The 21,598-nt window shown below is 40.6% G+C and overlaps 2 protein-coding genes across 3 annotated transcripts in view; one reads left to right on the top strand and one right to left on the bottom strand.

The window, feature by feature from the left end:
- FBXO15 (F-box protein 15) overlaps window positions 1–21,598 on the top strand; it is a 57,195-nt gene that overhangs the window by 16,001 nt on the left and 19,596 nt on the right. The window contains exons 1-3 of one of the 2 annotated variants that reach the window (XM_018908282.3): window positions 15,291–15,471; window positions 18,874–18,987; window positions 20,797–20,901. In XM_018908282.3, the coding sequence (XP_018763827.2) occupies window positions 15,335–15,471; window positions 18,874–18,987; window positions 20,797–20,901 (356 nt within the window). In that variant the 5' untranslated portion in view covers window positions 15,291–15,334. Of the gene's footprint in view, window positions 1–15,290; window positions 15,472–18,873; window positions 18,988–20,796; window positions 20,902–21,598 lie in introns of those variants that run through there. The other variant, XM_009101688.4, reaches the window with a different exon arrangement.
- On the bottom strand, window positions 8,081–14,114 carry TIMM21 (translocase of inner mitochondrial membrane 21). The gene is made up of 6 exons (XM_018908190.3): window positions 13,580–14,114; window positions 12,297–12,359; window positions 12,103–12,200; window positions 10,737–10,810; window positions 8,846–8,951; window positions 8,081–8,751 (listed from the first exon to the last, which is right to left on the bottom strand). The coding sequence occupies exons 1-6, from the start codon at window positions 13,866–13,868 to the stop codon at window positions 8,659–8,661; spliced, it is 723 nt and encodes a 240-aa protein (XP_018763735.3). The 5' UTR covers window positions 13,869–14,114; the 3' UTR covers window positions 8,081–8,658.

Genomic DNA, 21,598 nt, shown 5'->3' on the forward strand with positions numbered 1-21,598 from the left:
ACACTTGAGTGATTGCATAAGCAAAGAAATGAAGGAACAAAATGCCAAAGAGATCTCCCCAAAAATAAAAGTGTTTTCTAGTTGGTGAATAAAGTAGAGAGGGAAGCAAAGGCTTAAGAGGGCATGGAGGTTGAGTATCCAACATGGCAGTGAGCAGCTTAGCCACAGGACTGTCCTGAGAAACATGGGGAGAATGGTGATGGGTCACTCAGAATTTTGTGACCACATCTTAGGGAGCACCTCCAGGGACTTCCTCACACAGTGCTGATGGAAAGTACCAAGCCAAGCACCAAGAGCACAGAACTCCGGGTTGTTTTTAGGGATCAATATGTGAGAATTTTCCAAAACAGGTCATGTCATGGTGGGTATTTGCAGCTTCTGGGTCACAAGATAAGGAGATAATCCTAGAAGGAGGTTTTGCAGGGGGTGACTGTAAGGTAATTTTGTGATTAAGCTTATTCTTGGGTAGCTGATCCTGGACATATCCCATGCAAATGAGGGCATGCTGGGAAACACACAAAAAGGGAAAATTGAAGAATGAATTAAAAAAAAAAAAAAAAAAACCCGACACACTTTGCATGAATTTTCTTTGAGGTATGGGTTTGTCTTTGACACCAAAGCAGGTCAGTTACCCATGTGTCTGTCACCTTTACCATTTTTCTTACCAACTCCTTGGATTATGAAAGAAAATATTTATATTTTGGACTATGAGGCTACAGACTACCATTTTTTTAGTGAGACATCAAAATGCTCTCCTTAACAGCAATTTATCATGAAGTGCAAAAAAGAGGTTGAATTTTGTTGCCTTTGAATGTTGAGTGAAAGTACCATGTTCATCTCAAGCATTCACAAGCTCATTTTTAAACATTAAAATACATTATATTCAGCAGAAAAGACAGTTAACATTAGAAATATCAGTTTTCATGACTTGGAAACAAAAGCGATGGGCCCTGAAATTGTGTCAGCACAGAGCCACAGCCATAGGGCCATAAATGAAGTGCTACAGGGGCATCAGTCTGTGGGATGGTTTCTGAAAACTGATGAGCTGCAAAAATTGCTGAGGACAGGGCTATCTTGTTAAAAAATGTCTAGTCATTAAAACAGATAGGGAAATAACCACCTTTATTTGCACTTTCCTTTTTGTTCTAAGGCTTTCAAGCCAAATGTTCTGGCAGTGCAAAGCTGCCATTCTCTGGTGTCTAGGAAGGTGGTGCTAAACTACAAATTATGGAAAAAGCTGCTGGAGCTGCAGGCCCTGCAGCTAAAGGATTTACTGATGGTTGTAGCCATTTCTTAAAATCCAGAAAGACTGTAGAAGGAATGCTGTAGGAAGTAAAAGAAAAGTTCCCAGTTCAGTGTTAGGGAAGCTCAGTCCTTTCTGTAGCATCTCTTACTTTTGTCATGTGAGAATCAAGATCTGCTCTCAGCTTTGTGGCTTTTAGGCCATTTATACTGTAGACTGATGTATGTGCTCCCACACAAAACAGTGTTTGCCTCATAAGAAAGATGCATCCAGCTCAGAGAAATATATTTTATTCTTCAGATACATAAAAGAATTTTATATTGTCCTCAAGTGATCGGCTTTGTTCTGCCATGCATAAAATCCTTTGGTTTGCTGTTTTTTAGCCTGAGTTTAAAAGCGAGCTTTTGCTTCTGGTCATGTTCTTTTATAAATCTGGAGACTTTTTCACTAAACCCAGAGATTAATTGCAGTGCAGACATGTGGGATATCCAGGAATACCAGGCTTGGGCTACTGGACACTTTGACTTTTTATTATCAGTGCTAATAATTATCAGTTTCCTATGAAACTTCCTATATGATAATGTATTTTTTTGAGGAATGGCCTGAGAGAAAGGTTAAAAGTGTTTGTTTCCTTAGTGTTGTGACATATTACCAAACCATTTCTTTACTCATCACTTTGATAGACAAAAGTGATGAGATTTTCCCGGAAAAATGATTTCAAGTGCTGACTTGAAATGTGTTTAAATATCAAGGATTTGTGAAAATAGATTCCTCTGGTTTCCTCAAACTCATTGTTTTGTTCTGAGGGCTCCTACTCACCTGCCCAGACTGTCTGCAGTTTCAGTTCCTTACCTGATTCTCACAACATTTGTAAGAAGTGATTATTATAGCAGAGAGAAAGACAAAAATACTCACTCCTGGTCCACAGGAGAGGAGGGTGATAGAATCTGTCATAGAATCAGTATTTTCTGAATGCCAGCTCTGCGATCATTACCTATTTTTGTGATGAAAAAAAAAATATCTATATCATTGCTAACATGTCCTTCTTTCTACTAAGTAAATTATTTCAGTGTGAAATAGTGATTTGCACACAACCCTGTATGATGCAGTGGTAATGTAATGTACAGGCAGTTCCAAAAATACCTGTTATTGCTTGACTTTAAAATCCTAGTGAGATCTCTGCAGAGCTGCTGCAGAAAGCATGGCCTGAGGGACATGTGTGGTATGCAGAGGTCTAAAAGACCAGCCTGCAGTTGTCCTCCAACAAATGGTCTCCTACTCCCTGAGAAGAGATGAATTAGAGACAAGAACCATTCCCAGGGCTCCAAAACTGAGAAGAGTGTATTTTTAGAAAGCTGTCAGATGTCTGCCATTTGAAAGCTGGAGACTCCCATGAGCAGGACACCAGCTGGCACAGCAGCAGAACCCTTTATAAAAGTCATCACAATGACCTCAACAAGGATATGTAGTGTTGGCTGCTCCTGAACTCTGTGGTAAGGGACAGCAATGAAACCACATACAAATGGACACACAGCAGTTTATTTTATGCTCTCACGCAGCAAGACTGCTCAGTGGTCACAGCTTTACCTGGTAATGTTAGAAGTGTGCTAAATCTGAAAACATTGATTTCAGTCCACGGAATACATATTGTTTTCTTGATGTTTCATTTTTTAGAGTATTAGTTTTCCCTTGATTTCGTGTATGCATTGATATTTATGCTGTGGTGGATAGCTATTTTGGAGACATTATGCAGGAACACTTTGTTTAGGAAGCACGGAGCTTGTCCCCTGTGAAAAGAAAGAAGTCCCTTTGTCACATCCCTTGTGTGAGCAGTACAGCATGATGGCCATAGGCCTAGTGGGTAGATGGGGCTGACTGTGACATTGATGGTTGCTTTAGGACTAATATTTCCCACATGAAAAATGCATTTTTTTACAAAAGCGCAAAAGCCATGTTCACATACTTCCACTTCTAATTCCATCCCAAAGGCTGACAACCACCAGCAAAGCAGGACTGTTTTACTGGCCTTTACCACTGTAATGCAGGATGGCTTATCAAGAAGGAACTGCCATCATGATTCACTCAGTACAGAAGAGATTAGAATTGACTGGCTCTAATCTTGGCTCAAGTCACATCCTTTTGCTTATCTGATTTCTTCATAATTCACCTTGAAGTATTTGCCACTGAGAGATGTCTGGAGCTTTTGTACCTGTCAGTCATCGAAGGTTTGGTTGGGGGGCTGGAAATCAGTTAAAAATGAAGGTGTCAATCAGACCCACCACCCAGAATTCAAGACTTGTTTGTTCCACGTGGCTTACAAGGAGCACAGTACTCTCAGGAACACCCCTGGAGACCAGCTCTGCAACATTACTTGGACAGTAATGGGAGGTGTCTGTTCTGGAATGGCCCTAGAAGCTGATTTATTTTGATGTTACCTGAAAAGCTTTCAAGATGAAGTCAAGAACACAAATATATACATATATGTAGATAGGCATAATTTTGTCAACTTAATATAAATTCTATAAAATATATGCCTCACATTATATATTTATAGTGGTTTTTAGGGCTATATATGTATAAGGGCAATGAAGCTGGTGAAGGGTCTAGAAAATGTCTTATGATGAGAAGCTGAGGGAGATTAGCTTTTATGCTGGTAAATTAAATATAGGTAAAGAAAAGACATGCAGACACAGAAGTTAAGCACAGTATTTTGAAGAAAAAAATAAATATATACAAAGGCAGGCAGGACTCCCAACAAAAAAGGTGTTAAAAGAGAAATTCAAGGAAAACAAGGTGAAAAAAAAATTAGCACAGCAGGACAGTTTTCATTGATGTTTTCAGGGAAAAATAGTTGTGGCTTTTTATGAGGCTTTTATGCTCAAGGCAGTTGATAGAAAGCTGCTGTTTTAAATCTTGAGATGTCTCACTTATTTCTTTCCACCACTATTATCCTTACAACAGTGTCATACCCCTGAATGTGGTGGTTTTGCAGCCACACAGAGGAGGGGAGGGCATCTGTACCTCACCAGCTATCACATCAAAAAGCAACTGGTGGCATTTTGCAAACCTGCACTCCAACAGTGGGATTTGTATCCATTTTATTAAAACATGGGATAATGCATGGCCCCAGACAAAGTAGCAATTCACTTCCAGATCCTCTGTGGAAGTTGTAGCACTAATGAAGTGAATCACATTTTAGGGAATATAGCCATGATTTAGTACGTGTATAACTGTAATAAAATGTTGTTATGGCTGAGATTGTTATTTTTTAATGGAAAAAAGAAGAATTAGGATAGAAATTGAAAAACAACCCAGTTCCCATAAAAGGTAAAAATGTTCTTGGATAAAAGGTTAATAGAGTTAATTGTGGGGAGTAATACAAGACAGCAACTCATGCTAGAGGAGATAATTGTGATTCTGATAAAGGGGAATTGTAATTAAATAGAGGTTGGATAAACATGATTATCCTGAAAAGGTTTCCCAGCACAGTAGCGGGAGGTTTTAAGATGTGGAGGCAGACGCCTGTACGTGATTTGGAAGTAGAGACACCGCTGCTGCCAGCCTTGCTGGGTGCTCACCACTGCGGCACGCTGCCCACACTGCTGCCCTGGCCTGCAAAATGCAATAAATTGAGCTCATTTTGAAGTTTAGTTCACCTGCAACACCAACTGGCAAGTGATCTTTCTGTCTTGCTCTTCTCAATTCTGCTGGTGCCCATTTCCACCCCCATCCTGCTGTGGGGGGAGCAGCTCTGGGTGCTGGCCAAGGTTGATCTGCTGCAGGATGGCTGTGGGCTGGAGCAGGTGAGGACATCTCTCCCATACAATGCTTTTTCCAGAACTGATAGAATTTGTTTACACAGATAATAAAATGAAGTGCAGTACTTTGATACTGAACCCTGACAGACAAGAGGCTTTCCACACTGATCTGTTTTACTGAAATGGGTATCTGTGCTTAATATTTTTATTTGTTGAGTTACCGATGTTTCACAATAATCTATGAGATGAAGGGAATCAAGTACAGCATATTCCTCCCAGGACAACAGAAGAAGTCCAAATAGATATTTTGTCTATGTTTCCTTTAAATTGCATAACATTTTTGCTATACTTTCAACTTTTAACTATATATCATAAAAAATATAAATGTACTGAATTTGAATACAGGTATTAATTCACATTTTTCTATAATTCCTATAGATTATTTTACATAACAAATACAGAAAAACACTGAGAATTTACTATGAAAACTATCATATACTTCTGCTGTTCAATTATTTATAGCACTGTTTGGAATCACTGTATATCATGATGATAAAATGACCTGATGGCTAAGGAAAAATTCTACCGGAGTTCTATTATTCACTATTCAGAGCAAGTGAACATCTCTCTAGGGACTAAGCAGATTTCTCCTCTCAAAAAAAGGAGGGAAAGATCTTTTTGCTTTCAAATTTTTGTTTTTCCAGTGCCAACTTCCAGATCTTCAAGGAGACTTCACAACCCCATATACAGAGACTAGTTATGAGCCCTTACTGTCACCTTTAAGCTTGCTCCTTCAAACTTTTTTCCCCTGATATTTTCTCTCCAATCTCCGTGCTTACCTTACATACTTCTGTTGGTTTACAAGCTGCAGTGAACCCTAAAAGCAGGCTTGGACTCAAAATGTGTCCTCAATGTTTTTTGGGCATAATCTGCAGCACATTATGTTGCTGACCATATACATATTGGAATAATCCCAAAATATTCTACTGTTAGGGTGAATAGCATCTGTTGTGTTAGTGAATGAGACTGAGCGCAAAGTGAATTGAAATTACTTGTGGAAACTCCCAGCACAGTTTCTTTGGCTTTTTATCTCTGCAGCTGGCATGTGATACAGTAATTGTCTTACTCACATTCCTGTCTTCTCTGCTTGTTAAGTGAGTTTGTTGAAGTTTCTTGTACCAGACACGCATTTATTTGCAACCATTTCTAAAAGCATGACCCTATTGCCAAAATCAATTGTTGAAACTTGAATTCCATACAGAAAATATTTAGGTATCAAGGGTATTTTTAAACTCAGTCATGCACAACACCTTTGCTTCCTTGTCTACAACTATTTTTTCTTTGCAAGAGCTTCTGTTTATCGAAGTTTATTGAAAGAGTAATGATTTCTTTTTTATATATTTTTAAGCTTCCACTGAGTTCATTTTCTGGTGGGATATTTCTTTTTGTCACTGTACAGCAAGTATACACAGGACCTAGAATCAAACACAGGATATGACACAGTAACATTATTCCCACAAACCACCTCTAAGGATATTGGCTACCTCTGCTGCACACACAGGTTTTGGCATCCACAAAAATTAATGTAGGGATGGGAAAGTTAGGATCAAGTCGTACACCTACTCAAAACATGTTTTGAATAGCCTGCCACACGGTGTTTCTGGAAAAACAACCTTTCACTGGTGAGTGACATATTTTAATTTCCTAAAGGAGAGAGGGGGTTTGAGAACATATATTAATTCTGCAACAATCAAAACTGAACTCTGTAAAATGTGTTTAATTTCTGTGAAAATGTCATTCCTTTGGCTCTGACTTGCTAGCAGTGATTTTTTCCCAACATTTTATTAACATGACACTTTTACTTGAGAAGGTAGCTGGCACATGCTGTAAATTTTGTGTTCTCCCAAGAGAAAATGAAGCAAGAGCTTTAAAAAAGAAACAGTGAAATGGTTACTGCTTGTGTTTACCAACAACTGAAGGTGAACCTTTCAGTTATTTTGCTGTCTCTCCAGCCTAACAACCTCCAGTGAGAGGATGGAACACTGAGCTCCCTGCCATGGAGAAGGATGTCTGCATGACTTACTGGTAGTGCAATGATGCAGTGAAACAGGGGCAGCTTCATAAGGAAAACTGAGGCTAACACACATCAGAATTACAAAGAGGGTTTTCTAAAACAAGTTTAAACTCAGTGAATGTAGCTGTTCCCCACCAGTGCAAACTACCACAAGCAAAGGTGATATGCACAAGAGATCAATGTTCTCTATTCCAGATGTCTTGTTCAACTAATCTTCACCTAATTTTGATTAAGGTATCTCTATATGTGTTTACATAAAACAGAATTTAAGAAAATTTTTTAAGCATGGGCACCAGCCCAGTCCATAAAGACCAGAACTTCAGCCTCAGGAGGAATATGGAAAGAAGGTATCAGTTCCCAAAGCTTTAATACTCTTGAAGTTTCAAGCTTAAAAAATCTTGGTGGTGATAGATATCTAGGTAGTACAAATTTGATAAATCAAGCTATGAAGTTCTTTTTTTTTCTTCACTGATGAGATGTTCCTAGAAAAACAATTCCAAAAAACCTTCCTCCACTGAGATTGGAAAGCATTTGAGCCTTGTATTTATCATTTGTTCAAATTAAGGTCAGATAAAGGTGGATTTCTTCTGCTACTTTTTGTCTTCATTTTATCAAGCATACTCTCAGCTTTTTCACAACACAGGAGAAGTGATGTCCTTTGAAGCTGTATCCCCCTTTCATGAAATATACAGAAGTATCTTAGCTAGAAAGGTGATGCAGGCAGTAAAAGAAAATAATGTGGAACACTTTACGGACTAAAGACATGCCCTGATAAACACCACACGTGTGTTTATCACATGGAGGTGCAGACAAGGTAGGAAAGAGAGGTTTAAATGGAATATTTTGGTTTTCAAAATATTTTGAAGGTAATGTCCAATCCAAATGCCCCTGATACAGCTCAAGGCCATGTCCTCTTGTCCTGTCACTAGCTGCTTGGGAGAAATGGCCAACCCCCATATTGCTAAAACGAAGCGGAGAAGAATGGCAAACACTGGAAAGAGCAGATGAAGTGATGTTCTCCTTGCTAGAAATTTATTTAGAAGACACCGGTATTGAAGTCTTTATCTTCAGTTGTTTGTTACAGGTGTGTGCCTCCACCATTCCTACCCTGACATGCCCAGATCTCTTTTGCATCACTAACATTTTATATTATTACCTACAAATGTATCCAAAATGAAAACAGTAGAATTCTGTCTACAGTTAAACTACCCCTCTCTTTATTGCAGTGGTAGTTAGAAATCCAAGCCAAGGAAGACAAAAAACGCCCCCCATCCAAACCTGAAACCTTGGAAAACTCAGGTTTTGGGTGTGCAGAAGTATTATTCAGCATTAAACTGTTTATTAGGAGGCATTATTTTCCTATGCCAAGAATAACTATCATGATAGTTTGGCTATATTTCATTGGTTTAATTTTAAATCACATATCTGTTATTATCAAAAGTCCTTTGTGGAGGCCCTGAGAGGCTATTTCCCTTAACACAGCCCTGAAGCTGCGAGACACAATTGGCAACACCACACAATCCATATGTAGGCTGTCTACAACATTTTCCAATGTGAGGTAAGGCAGCAGCTTTGATCCTTGGCTATCTGTTGTCCTCTATGACAATGGTTCTTCTCGGATAGGTCTCAACATCCACAAATATGTAGCGAACCTCGAATCTCCCTGTTTCAAGATTCTGGAAAGAAAAAAATATCAGAGTGTTTTTTTTCTCTTTGGTAGCTTAAATTCAAGACTTAAGCTTCTCAGGAGTATCAAGCAATTGTACATACCTCTTTGACTTCCACATGGACTGTTCCCTGTTTCCCTGATTCAGTGCCCTCAATATAGAACTTCAAACGCATGTGTTTCAGTCCATCCTTTACGTACTCAATGTGACTAAAAACAGCAACACAAAGCAAAAAACCCAACCACCCAGCAACAATACAGATTATATGCTAGTTAAGACTTCAAATTTAAACTTACTTAGAGGAGTTGCTTACTTATTTTGTAAGAAAGTGTACTCCGGTGGTGTCCTTATGCTACCTTGGGTTCCTTCTCTACTGCTCCTCTCAAGCTTTACTGTGAGTGCCTAAGGACTAGTGGAGTTAGAAGAGCTAATTAGCTGCAGAGCATTAAGAGATTAAATGCTTAAATGTCCTCACCCCAGTCCTCCCCTCAAAACTGAAAAGCAATCCACTGCTGAAGACTATGGAAATTCCTTGTATTTATTCTAAATAAAACCCCAACTTGGATATTTGGAGCCTGACATCTAGAAAGGGACCCCACATCACCAAGACTTCCAGAGTTTTTTTAGGCACTTAAACTAAGTCATCAAGCCAAAACATACAGAGCATGTTTTTCCAAATTAATTATCAGGTTGGTTAAACCACATCAAAACAAACAGTTCACTATGTGCTTTACTTACTTTGGCAATAATTTTGTTCTGCTGAAATTGTGTAACTTTGGCACTGTTTGAGATCTCCAACCTAAATGATGGTATTTAGACTGGATTTGGGTTATGGTCAAGTATTAAATAAATAGCACATCACTTTCAAAGTGACCACTTTGGGAAACTAATGATCCCATGAGAGTTCTGGTGCCAGTTTGTGTTTCCTACCAAAATTATTAACTGCTGTTTATCACCAATCTTTATTTCTATGAGGCATGCCCAGGTACACACTGTGAAATAAACTTCCAATACAGTTGAAAGTGACATGATGGGGTAGAGAGAACAAATACAAAGAGCCTTACTGCAGTAAATTTACATTCAAGGTGTTTATACACAAAAAACCCTATCTATTTTTGAGACAAATATTTAAAATCATTCTTATACTGCAGATGCAAACTCTACAATCTTACCCAGTTCTAAGCTCAAAAATTTATTTAAAATACGAGGCATTCAAAGTTATGGAAATTAAATACTAGGAAAGATGATTCATAGTAAATTTACTTATTTACAGACACATGCTCAGAATGTGTACATCAATTTCATTTAGCAGCTTCACTTTAAACATTATTTCACATAGTCTGGTGAAGTGATAAAGCTTCAACCAGTAAAAGCCACTTTACAAAGACAAAATAAGAAATCTCAATTTTATGGTTCAAACTGTGTCTGGGCTTATGTGTCTCATTCTATATGAAACCTCATTGAATATATTCCTGCCAAATAACCCAATAAAGCAGGGAGAACTTATGTTTTGTAAGAAATAATTCTGTTGTTTCTTTCAAAAGGAAAGTAACAGACACACTCATGAAAGGTTTTGGTGATAGATGATCTGTTAAACACACAGTAGAAGTGTTGCCTCAAGTACTAAAAAGCATTCTGCGTATAAACTCAGTATAGTTTCAGACTGTAAACTTCGGTCAGACTACTGCTCCCCCCATGCAAGCCTAGGCCTCTGTACTACTCTTTTCAGACTCATCCTATTTTTTGGAGAGCTCTATGTCTACCATGATAACCACTGCTTGTTTTGAGGCATTCAGAATTGGCATTTTATATTCTATGTACACTGTACTTAGTGGTGTATGGCACACAAGAGGAACTGCAAAACACTTCTGTGCTCAATCAAAAGTGACAGGATATGTCACAAACAGTTAATCACTCTAGAACTAACTTGTGATCCAAAAATATCTTTGCTGTGCAAAGACTGATGTCTTTATGGGGCAAACACCAAGGGGTACCTGACATGCTGTCGTCTTCCTCTTCTTGTTGCCTCTCCATAACCTTTGATAGAGTCACCAAAACCACCAATTATCTACAAGAGAAAAGAGGTTTGAGCTGCTGTCAGAAAGGATCACATACAAACAGGTATTCCAGTATCAGCTCCTGCTTCTGCTGTGAATGCACCTTTTTTTAACAAAATGCCCCTGGAGAATTTAACATGTCAAGAATAGGAGTGTTTATGAAAGAAAACAGTTTAAGGAAAACTCCTCTGTATTCCAGTCCTTTTTTATTCTTTACAGTCCTGTATTAACTGTCTAAAATAAATCCTATTGCTATCCTCCATTTGTACTGTTCTCTGAGATGAAGACATGTAAACTGACATTTTGTGTAAAAAGAAAAAAAAAAGCGCAAAATATTTGCTCATGTCTCCTCCAAGAGAATATCTTTTGAAGTTTAAAATGCAAATGCACTTCCCTTCATATTATCTAAAAACCACTACTGGATAAGAAATTTAGTAATCTTTTTTCAGATCTATAGAGTCAGAGTAGATCAACTTAGTCTGAAACTTACTTTAAATTTGGTTAGAAGTGGAGGTTAAATTTTACTCTGCAAGTACTGGAAAGAAGTTTTAATTCTACAAACTCCTTCCAAAGCAGTCTTCATTTTGATTTGAGCAACAACTTGTCACTTAATTTCTAGGTTTTCCTCAAAGGCATCTGTGGCAACCTTGTTTGAAGGATGTTTTGTCTGAAGTAGTTTTTTAAAAAAAATCTAGTTTAATATTGATTTTTGTTTGCACCTAGCTATGACAACTGTGTGATCCCATGACTATTCTCCACCTGTTTTCTGTTAGCCAAAAGAATGCTAATTGTGCTCCAAATGAAAAATTTAAATTCCTGGGTATCAGTGCAGTGCCTCACAGAATGACAGAACCATAGTGAAGTGTCACAACAGAGTAAGTGTGGTGAGAAAAGGCAGCAGTAAGTTCTGTAAGATCTACAGAACTTAGCGGGACAAGCTGCCTCTCTGACCCACAGAATTCAAGTGCTACATTTAGCAGGCACTCAGAAAAGACCCCAAGACTTTCACAAACACATGCTTTGAAGGACAGACTGTATTTCAATCAGTTGTTTTGCTGTGGCACACTGACTTGGCTTCCTGCAAGGTAGTTCACACAAACTCAATGCTTGCACTGACTTGTCTTAATGGAGGCTCTGCTCTGGAGCTGAGCCACCCCATGTCAGCTAAAAACACTGGCAGAACTGCTAAAGCACCACATGGGTCTTCACTTAGCTTGTGAGATTCCTTGCACAAAGTTTTGACTTGAAGAGAGCCAGTAACTACTGAGAAAAACAAACATAGGACTAAAGTTCAAAAACCAACCTCAGGGTGAGATCTGCATTTCTCCAAGGCATCTCCATAGATCTTATTGGGACTAGAAGAAGAGAATAGCTCTTTAAAAATCACATAGAACAAACCACCTGTAAGAGAAACATTAGATGCAATGAAAACTTCTCAAACCAGATGGAATTAATGAAAATTGTCTTCTGATAAAGAATGTAATTTAAAAAAATAACCTGTAACACCAATTCCAACAAGCACCACAATAAAATAGGTGAAGTCTCTTCCAGCTTCTTTCACTGAAATTAAACAGAAAACAACACATAAATTACGACCTTGGATAATAACACTTGTATGACCCTCTTACATGAATGTTCTTCTGTTAGTCTGCAGCTCAAATAACATTTAAGCAGAAGAAAAAATTCCAGTAATGGTTTCCATAATGCATCATTGATGTAAAAGAGACCATGGAACATCTCTTATATTGTACAGGGCATGTTTTTATCTCTGTTAAACCTTATTACTTTGTTTGCCAGAGGTTTTCAAGATCCAAAGTAGCAATTACTGCTAGTTTTTGGGCGCATGAGAGCCAGATTTTTCAGGAACTAATGAGGTATTTAGCACTGCAGTATTCATGCTACCACCTAAACCCACAACCACTGAAATCCTTATGCAAAGAAAAGAAGTAAAAATAAAAAAGTAAAAGCTTATAAGTTGCACACTTATAAGCTTATTGTAAAATAACTGATTTTATGAATTTGCAATTGACAGAACAATAAAAAGGGGAATATTAGACCAAAATAATTTTTTAACATAATTAACTGCTGTTTGTCTGATTAGACTTATCTTTCAATTTTGGTCTAAAGTACAAGCATCAGTATATAATGCAAAATAAGTCATAGGAGATTCTCTGTTTCAAAATATTGGAGTACTTGGAAAGAGACTACTATCTTTTTGTGATAAAGTGTGCATTTCAGTGGAGTACAAGTTATGGAGGAAACATTAATAACTATTTCTCCTGCAGTCTTCTAATCAGTTGAAGGTGTTTTTCATAAGTCATTTCAAAGTACTCAAATTTTCTGTGGCTAATTATGTACGAACCACTTTTCACTGAATGAGACCAACTAAAGTGAAGGCAATCCACAAAGAAATTACCATCACATGTAGAGCTTTGACAATTTTGTTGGAGGCGTACTTATTTCAACAGCCGAACAGACAGGCTGCATGTGATAGGTTTTCCTTCTGAAAAGGAAAATGAGAGGCTATTATATCTTGTGCCTGATAATTACTTAGATCAACAGGCTGTTTAGAAGAGGTCATACAATTTATTCTGATCGTGCAATGCATACACAGAAATGTAACATCTGCTCCACACAATACGACGGGAAAAGAAACCAGCTTGGTGTGCTGAGAGTGTTTTTTATTTAATAGATACTTGATGTTTGGAACTACAAAACTTTAGCTGCAGAAGGACCCCTCTCCAGCCCTTCGGAGCAGCACAGAGCATCCTCCGCCTTACCTTTCTGAGCCGCCGACACCAGCGTTTCCTCGTTGAGCGCCCTTTGCACGGACACATCTTTGCTATTGCCGCCAGATTTTGCAGCTTTCAGCCCTCCCGCCTGCGTCCCGAAGCTCCGACGGGCGGCCCCGAGCAGCAGCGGGGGCTGGTGCCGCCACCGCAGGCAGGAGCAGGACCGGGACCGGGCGCCGGCCCCCAGGAGCGCCCACCCGCGAGTGGCGAGCAGCCAGCGGCCCAGGCAGCCCCGCCCGAGGGAGGCGGGCAGTGTCCGGGGCAGAATGCCGGGCATGGCTCCCGCCGCCCTGCGAGGCACGGCCGGGGCAGGCCAGCCGAACGGAGAGTTTGTGCCGCTCGGTACCGCTCTCCCGGGGAGCCCTCGGGGAAGTGCCCGGGCAGCCTCCCGCTCCGATGGCCGCTGCTCCAGCTCGGGAGCCCGCCTGGACCTTTGCCGCCGGCGGCCGCCGCTGGCCGCTGTCCCGGCGGAAATGTTTAGGACGGCGGAGCAGCGAGCGGCGGCGGGCTCTGGGAGCGGTAGTTTGAGCGGGCTCCCTCTCCCGCCCGCCGCCGGGAGCGGCTCCCAGCGAGGTCACTACAGCGCCCGCCATGCCCAGCGCCGCCACAGCCACAGCCGCAGCCCGCCCTCCGCGGGCGGGGACCCCCGGCTCGATTGGGGGGGTGGGAAGGCGGGGAGGCTGCTCGCCGTGCCTGCGGTGCCGGTCACCCTTTTAAATCTGTGTTTTCATTCATGTTTTTCTCGGTCTTGCACACGTACATGTGTTAAAGCGATGCAGTTAAGGTTTCCGCGGCTAGAGGGATTTGGACAGGCTAAATCGATGGGCTGAGATCGACGGCATGAGGTTCAACAAGGCCAAGTGTCGGGTCCTGCTCACAACAACCCCAGGCATCGCTGGGGACCGAGTGGCTGGAAAGGTGCTGGTGGAAAAGGACCTGCGGGGGCCGATCGATGGCTGCTGAACGTGAGCCAGTGTGTGCCCAGGTGGTCAAAGCCAATGGCTTCCTGGCCTGTATCAAAACCAGTGTTGTCAGCAGAACTAGGGAGGAGATTGTCCCACTGCGCTTGGCACTGTTGAGGCCACACCTTGAGTACTGTGTTGAGTTTTGAAGCCCTCGATTTAAGGACATTGAGCTGCTGAAGCAGGCCCAGAGAAGGGCAATGGAACTGGTGAAGCTGGAGCACAAGTTTTATGAGGAGTGGCTGAGGGAGCTAGGGATGTTTAGCTTGAAGAAAAGGAGGCCCAGGGGGACTTCATCGCTGTACAAATCCCTGGAGGGAGGCTGTGGCCAGCTGGGAGTCTGTGTGACAAGAGGAAATGGCCTCAAGTTGTTCCAGGGGAGGTTTAGTTTGGATATTAAGAAGAATTTCTTCACAGAAAAGACGATTAGGCATTGGAAAAGGCTGCTCAAGGAGGTGGTGGAGCCACCGACCTGGGAGATTTTTAAGGAAAGATTGGAATTGGCGCTTAGTGCTGTGGTCTAATTTACATGGTGGTGTTTGGTCATAGGTTGGACTAAGTAATCTCAGAGGTATTTTTCAACCTAATTAGTTCTATGATTCTGAGGCGAGAACACAATGCCCGAGAGCTCCGAGCTCCCTCTGGGGCGGGAGAGGAGCCAGGATGCTCACGGCAGCAGCACTGCCGTTCTAACTCGGGGCGTTAACGCTTCTCGAGTACCGCGCACAGCCGTGCTCCCGCCCCGCCTTCCCGAGTCCGCGCCCCCGGGCACCGCCTCCTCATGCTGTCGCCGTCCCTCCCCGCCTCAGGGCGCACCGCGGGACGTGGACGCGCTTGTTCCTCCCCTGCCCTCCCCGCTGGGGGTGCGAGGCCGCCGCTGTCCCGCGGCGCAGCGGCCATGGCGACGGGCCGTGGCAGGTAACCGCGGGCGCGCCGAACGGGGCTCTGCCGGCCCGGGGCTGCCTGCTCGGCCTTCTTCACCTTTTCCGGGGAGGGTGGTTTGCTGTTTTCCCTCAGCTCCCGTTGCTCCTCTGGGAAACTTTGTTCACTTGCTCCACGACTCTGGTTTCTAGCTCTTGACTCTTCACGGCGAGGGCTGTGGCCATGGTGCTTTCCTCTCCTCTTCCTGCCCCTGGCCCTAAGGACACCTTGCACCGGGACAACGCTGGTGTTGCAGGTGCACGGAGGCCTGAGTTTAACGCTTTATTTTTTGTCTGGGAAGGGGAGCTTAGACTTCGGTATGTTCTTCTGCTTGGAGGAGGTGCTATAATGAGAATACACAAAATTAGCTTAATGGCTACTTTATGTGTGTTCCGGGTGCTTAGGCCTTTGTAATAAATAAGAGGGTTTCACTGTGGAAGGTGTGAACACCCTAGTTCTTACAGTACTGGTTCAGCTTTCAAAATTTTCAAAAGCATTAGTCTGAGAGGCAAAGTTGAGAAAGCAGAATTTTCTGCTAACCTATTTCTTCAGCGCAGAAATAATAATTTCTTCAGCGCAGGTTTCAGCGCAGTTTCATTTCCCCTTGTTTGTTGTTGTTGTTGGTTGTTTGTTTGTTTGCTTTTAACCTGTAAATGGATTGGAGTAATCCTTTTAAAAAGACTGAAATTGTTAGCTGAGGGAACAAAACCCAACCAGCCCATGTCAAAACATTATTGTTATTTTTGTTTATCCCCAGATACACTTAAAAAGGTGGAGGAGACAAGTGTTATCCCTACTTAAAACTTTGTTTATGTTATTTGAAATGTTTCTTGAAAGACAATTGTTTGCTGACCATCAAAAAACCAGGGCACATTGCAAGTATTATAGGGTGTGAAAATGAAAATACTGGTACAAAACCAAGCCACACAGGTTGAAAGCTAATGAGAAAGCAGTTGAAGTTGTGCTTCTTACATAAGATCATCTTAGTGGTTCTAGAAGTTTCTAAAGAGGGGGTGTAACAGCTGTCATTGATTTTTATCTTAGGCTTATCTGCCCAAGCTGTGTCAGTGCAATGTAAAAGCATTCTGTTAATGCTAATTTAAAATCTTAGCACACACAGTACTTGAAAAGTAATTTATGGGTTGGGTTTGCTGTTTGTTTCTTCACACCTTGAGAATATTTTTGTTTTGGAAGATGCAAAAGTTTTGCAGTTTTTTTTTAAATTGAAGCTTACAAAAACAATAGCTGTTACATTAAAGTTTTCAAGGCATGTGTGGGCAAAATGTTTCTTTCCTCAGATATTTCTCCCTAGGGTGAAGAAGTGTGGGGGGGTGGGGGGTGTTTTAAATGAGCAAGAAGGACTATGCAGGCTATGCAGGTTATGGTTGTCCAAGGTAGTGTGTTTTAAAATCCAGAATCCAGGTTCTTTTCTGATTTAGTCCTGTGGCTGGAGTTGTGTCCCTGTAGAGTATGCCCAAACTCTCTGCTTTCAGCATGGATTCAGGGCAGAATAGCCTGGGATGTGCTGCCCTGAAACATACAGAAGTGATAGCTCTGCTGCTGTTGAACTCAACTTGTGTCTCTAGAGCCCTTTAACGGCAGTTTGTTAGTGCCTCATCATCTAGGAGTTCTTGATAATGATACATGAGTGAAACACTTGTTTGATCTCCAGGTTGTAAGACTACTTTTTTGTAGTTGATAATTTAGTTGGTCTATCAGTGATTGGCACCCAAGCTGAAATGTGAATGTCTTTTTGTTAAGCTTATAATAATTCTCAGTAAAATGTCTTGGATTGCCTTTTTTAAATTTTTTTTTACATAGCCCAGTTGGCAATGTAGACCAGAGTTGTTAATTTATTTTGATTTTATTTTTCTTTGAGCATGAATCAATCTTAAATCAAAACCAGTAGGCATTAAATGTATATGGTACCCATATAGTTTAAAATTAGCTATTTCCCCCTCCAATATGGATTGGTTGCCTAGAAACCCAGAGCTGGTTTGGCCAGGTGTTGGAAATCTGCTGGCAATTTAAAACATCAAAAATGCAGTGAATGGGGAGCTCTGCCTGCATGGTGGCATCAGTGGGTATGAAGTGTAAGGATTTGGTTTAAGATTGACACTCTGTCTCCATATTTCTCTGTGTATTAATGACAGTATTTGTTTGCAATTAGAGCTTACAAAGTCCTTCCTATCAGAAAACTTGGAAAAATGTATAAGTGGTTGGATTGTAAGAATTTGTGTTAGAGATATGCAAAGTTCCTTTCTTTTCTATCCAAATTGTGATGTGGAACACAGGGTTGAGGTATTTGATATATTTACAGTTCTGCACAGAAGGGGATGCTGGGTGGAAAATCCACAGAGCCAGCAAATCCACATCAGCTATCAAAATGTTTTGCTATTTTATACATTTTAGCTAAGGATTTTCATTTGCTACAAGTTACATAATTCTCTTATTAATTAGTTCTCTATCTTCTGTTGGATAATGATTCCCTTGCTTCTCATGCTAATTTGCATGCTTAGTCTATCTTTTTTGAGCCAGTGAGTTTCTTGGGTCAGTGATCACAATCTCACATTTCTGGAAGCTGGAGCTAATTTCAGTACAATTGCTGAATTGGCTTTAATAGTTTCTTCCTTATCTTGGGAGTTGTTCCAGGTATCCTTGTGGCCTGTAAATTCTGCATTCTTTGTGTCCACTAGCAGTGGCCATCCTTCTTCCCAAGCTTTGTCAACCTCCCCCTAGGTCTGAAGCACGTCAAGCCCTAAACCTTAACAAAGCAATTCTACCAACGAGTAATTTCTCTGTCTAACATCTGGACATCTTAGAGATTGTTAGCTGCCCTCAGTTTAATGGATTTGTTTCTTCCTGTCTATGCAGGTAAACAGCATAGTATAGTATGAAAGTATACAAATTCTTTTTGAACCACAACAGTTTCTGAGGAAGTTTCAAGGTATTGTTATTATCTGGTATCTTTTAATAACTTAGTAGATTTGGGTGGCTCAGAAATGTCTCTGGATTAATGTTGTGAGACAGCAGATTAATCAGTGAGTTTGACTTGCTTCAGGGGCCTCAGTGGAGCTTGGTTGTGGTGGCCAAGCAGTGGTGCTGCTGTATAAGGATAATAGATCTCTACTGGATTCAAACTGATTTGGGGGAACACTTATTCCCTTTGCCTGCTGTGAGAGATCTATCACAGGATTGACAGCTGTGAGTTTAAATCTGAATCTTCCTCATGCCAGGTATTTTAACTTGGGTGTAATTGTTCAAGTAATAATGGTTGCCCTGTGATGTATTCCCTGCATCCTGTGTTGGTTGCAATATTGTGTCTAGGTGTGCGCAGTATGTGTATTTCTTCATTTTGTGAATATGTGACTCTTAACAGCTTTTCCTTCTTACAAGTAGGTTAAAGACCTTTGCTGCCAGGACTGGGGAATGTTCTGAAACTGTAAATGCTGGAATTAAAAGTCTGTACTTGACAGCTCCCGTAAAACCAAAACCAAGGGTGCGCTTTGAGAGGTGAGTATGTCTTTATGTCAGGAGCAAGAGTGGAAGTCCCCCTGTAAGCTGTCTTTTGACTGCTTGCAGTAATTATATTCGTATCTTGGAGATTTCTAGTCAGATACTCTGAGTTGAAAAGATTTGCTTTCCTGGCTTACTTTAGGATTCTGTGTTCACTTGCTAATGTTTTCTGGCATGGTTCTCTTTTGTGTTCTTTTCTAAGTTCATAAGGAATATGTACATTTTCCAAGGCATGTGAAGCCTTCAGCAACTCCTTTGCTAGTCATGGGTAATGTTGTTACTTGAGTATAAAAATTGTTATTTTTTTCCTTCAATGAAAGCCAGTTTGGAATTAGACTTCTGTTTCTCTTGGTTATTGGTTGCCTTTAAGTGGATCTTAGTGAGATCTTAGAGAGGCTGAGAATGGTGGATTGGGATGAGGGGGGAGGAATAAGTGGCTATTGCATATTTGCTACAAGGTAAATGTTTCTCTTCCTGTTTGACGGTGAAAAGGCACTTTCAATATAATTGTGAGATGTTTTCTTTTTGAAAATTAATTACATTTTCACACAAAAAAACCCCTAAGAATATGTTACTTGAAAAAGTAATTAGTTTTCCTTGTTCTATACATTTGATAACTTCCTGTGTATTGATTTCTCTGTTTTGCATTGTATGGCCAGTTTAGGATCTCAGTGCTGTCAGACAGGTGTAATGGTGAGAGAAAAAAAGAAAAAAAAATCTTTCAGCTTCCTTCAAAGGAAAAAGCAATCAGTTATAAATTCTGGATCAAGTGTATTATTTTAGCTAATCTGCAGCTTTTTAAGGTATCACTTCTAAATTATCTCTGGAATGAGTGCACTAACTGCTTTGGGCTTACAGTATATGAATTATTTCACATAATAACAGTGCTAGTTTTGGCATGTTACTTCTATGTCAATGCAACTAAGATTCTGAATTTAATGCAAACACTGAGGTATTGGCATTATATGCTACCCTTTAAAGCTCTCTGCTTCTGAAATAGTGTTATGAATCAACAAGTGTTGCAAATAACCCAGTAGTAAAAGGACAAGAGGCACAGCTGGGGTATTGACTTTCAAAGCACCTTTTATTTTCAGTGGTGATTTTGATGTGACCATACTCAATGCTCAAGGAAATTAGGCTACAGAATGCATGTATTTTAAACTCTGTGCAGTTATGAGGTACTGCTCAAATGGTATGAGGTTCTTGTCTGTTAATGCAGAAATCACATTGGCTCATCTCCAGGGTATGTTCTGCTTGCCATGCTTAGACTGGCACCTGCATTTCAGGCAGTCTAAGACCCATGAGCATGTACAGTTTGAAGATTATGATGAGGTAGAGCATGATCTTGCTGTTAGACTAGGACATTTCTGTCCTGGTGCTTCCTGGCACCTGCCACCACAGTCAAAAGGGAGAGTGAATATATCTGCAGTTTTGCAATGCTGTTGGTTATGGTAAAATCATGGTACAAGCAGTAAGAAACTGAAGCAAAACAAGGTAGTTTCATGTCAAACACAGTCAAAGTTAACAAAGTCTTATGAAAGTTACCTAACTTTTCAGGTAATTGTGCTGTGCCACTTGAATAAGTTGTGATGAATTATTGTAGGCAAATGCCACATACCAGAGAGTGAAATTAGAACCCAAACTTCACAGTTTATTTCTTCGGGTGATTTTTGATTCATCTGTTTACAACCGGCTGGTTTTCATGTCTTCTGTTTCTGTCTGGTTTGAAATTAAAATTCTCTGCCATTGTAATTTCTGGAGTTTGCAGGCATGTCTAATAGCATTCATTTTTCTTTTATTTTCCAGCATGCCATCAGAAATGCTGCTGAAGATATTTTCCTATTTAGATGCTGTGTCCCTATTGGCTGTTGGTTGTGTGAATAAGCGCTTCCATGAGCTGGCCAATGACAAGTAAGGAAGAGGGAAGGTCTCAGTTGTGCAGTAGTTGTGTTTACCTGAATTATGAGTCCTTCTAATTTAGTTTCTCTGATGCCAGAGCACTGATGCATGCACCTACGGGCAGTTACTCTGCCGAAGTTCCCCTGAATATCCCACAGCATGTGTTGCATGGAATTCTAGCTGTGCAGGGCCTGTGTTTAATGGCAGTTAAGAGGCAAAAACTAAATCCAGTGCTTTGAAATGCTGCTATCACTTATTTTTTGTTTTAAAATTTCTGTTTGTTTTCACATGGACCTGTGTCACAGACATGTTTTATGAACAATCCTTCCTTAGGATTTTTTCTCCTGAGAAGCCGAGAGGCCTCAGAAACAAAAACCATAATTATCTGCTGCTGTAGAATGTAACAGGTGGATCTGTGATTGGTCTCATGTGGTTGTTTCTAATTAATGGCCAATCACAGTCCAGCTGTCTAGACTGTCTTGGTCAGTCACAAGATTTTATTATCATTCCATTCTCTGCTTTCCTTTCAAGCCTTCTGATGAAATAATTTCTTCTATTCTTTTAGTATAGTTTTAATATAATATATATCATAGAATAATAAATCAAGCCTTCTGAAACATAGAGTCAGATCCTAGTCTCTTCTCTCGTCCTGGGACCCCTGTGAACACCACCACAGACCTGCACAAACTTCTCAGTTCAGGTGATCCTT

The sequence above is a fragment of the Serinus canaria genome, chromosome 2 (assembly GCF_022539315.1).
Source record: "Serinus canaria isolate serCan28SL12 chromosome 2, serCan2020, whole genome shotgun sequence".
NCBI classification, from domain to species: Eukaryota; Metazoa; Chordata; class Aves; order Passeriformes; family Fringillidae; genus Serinus; species Serinus canaria.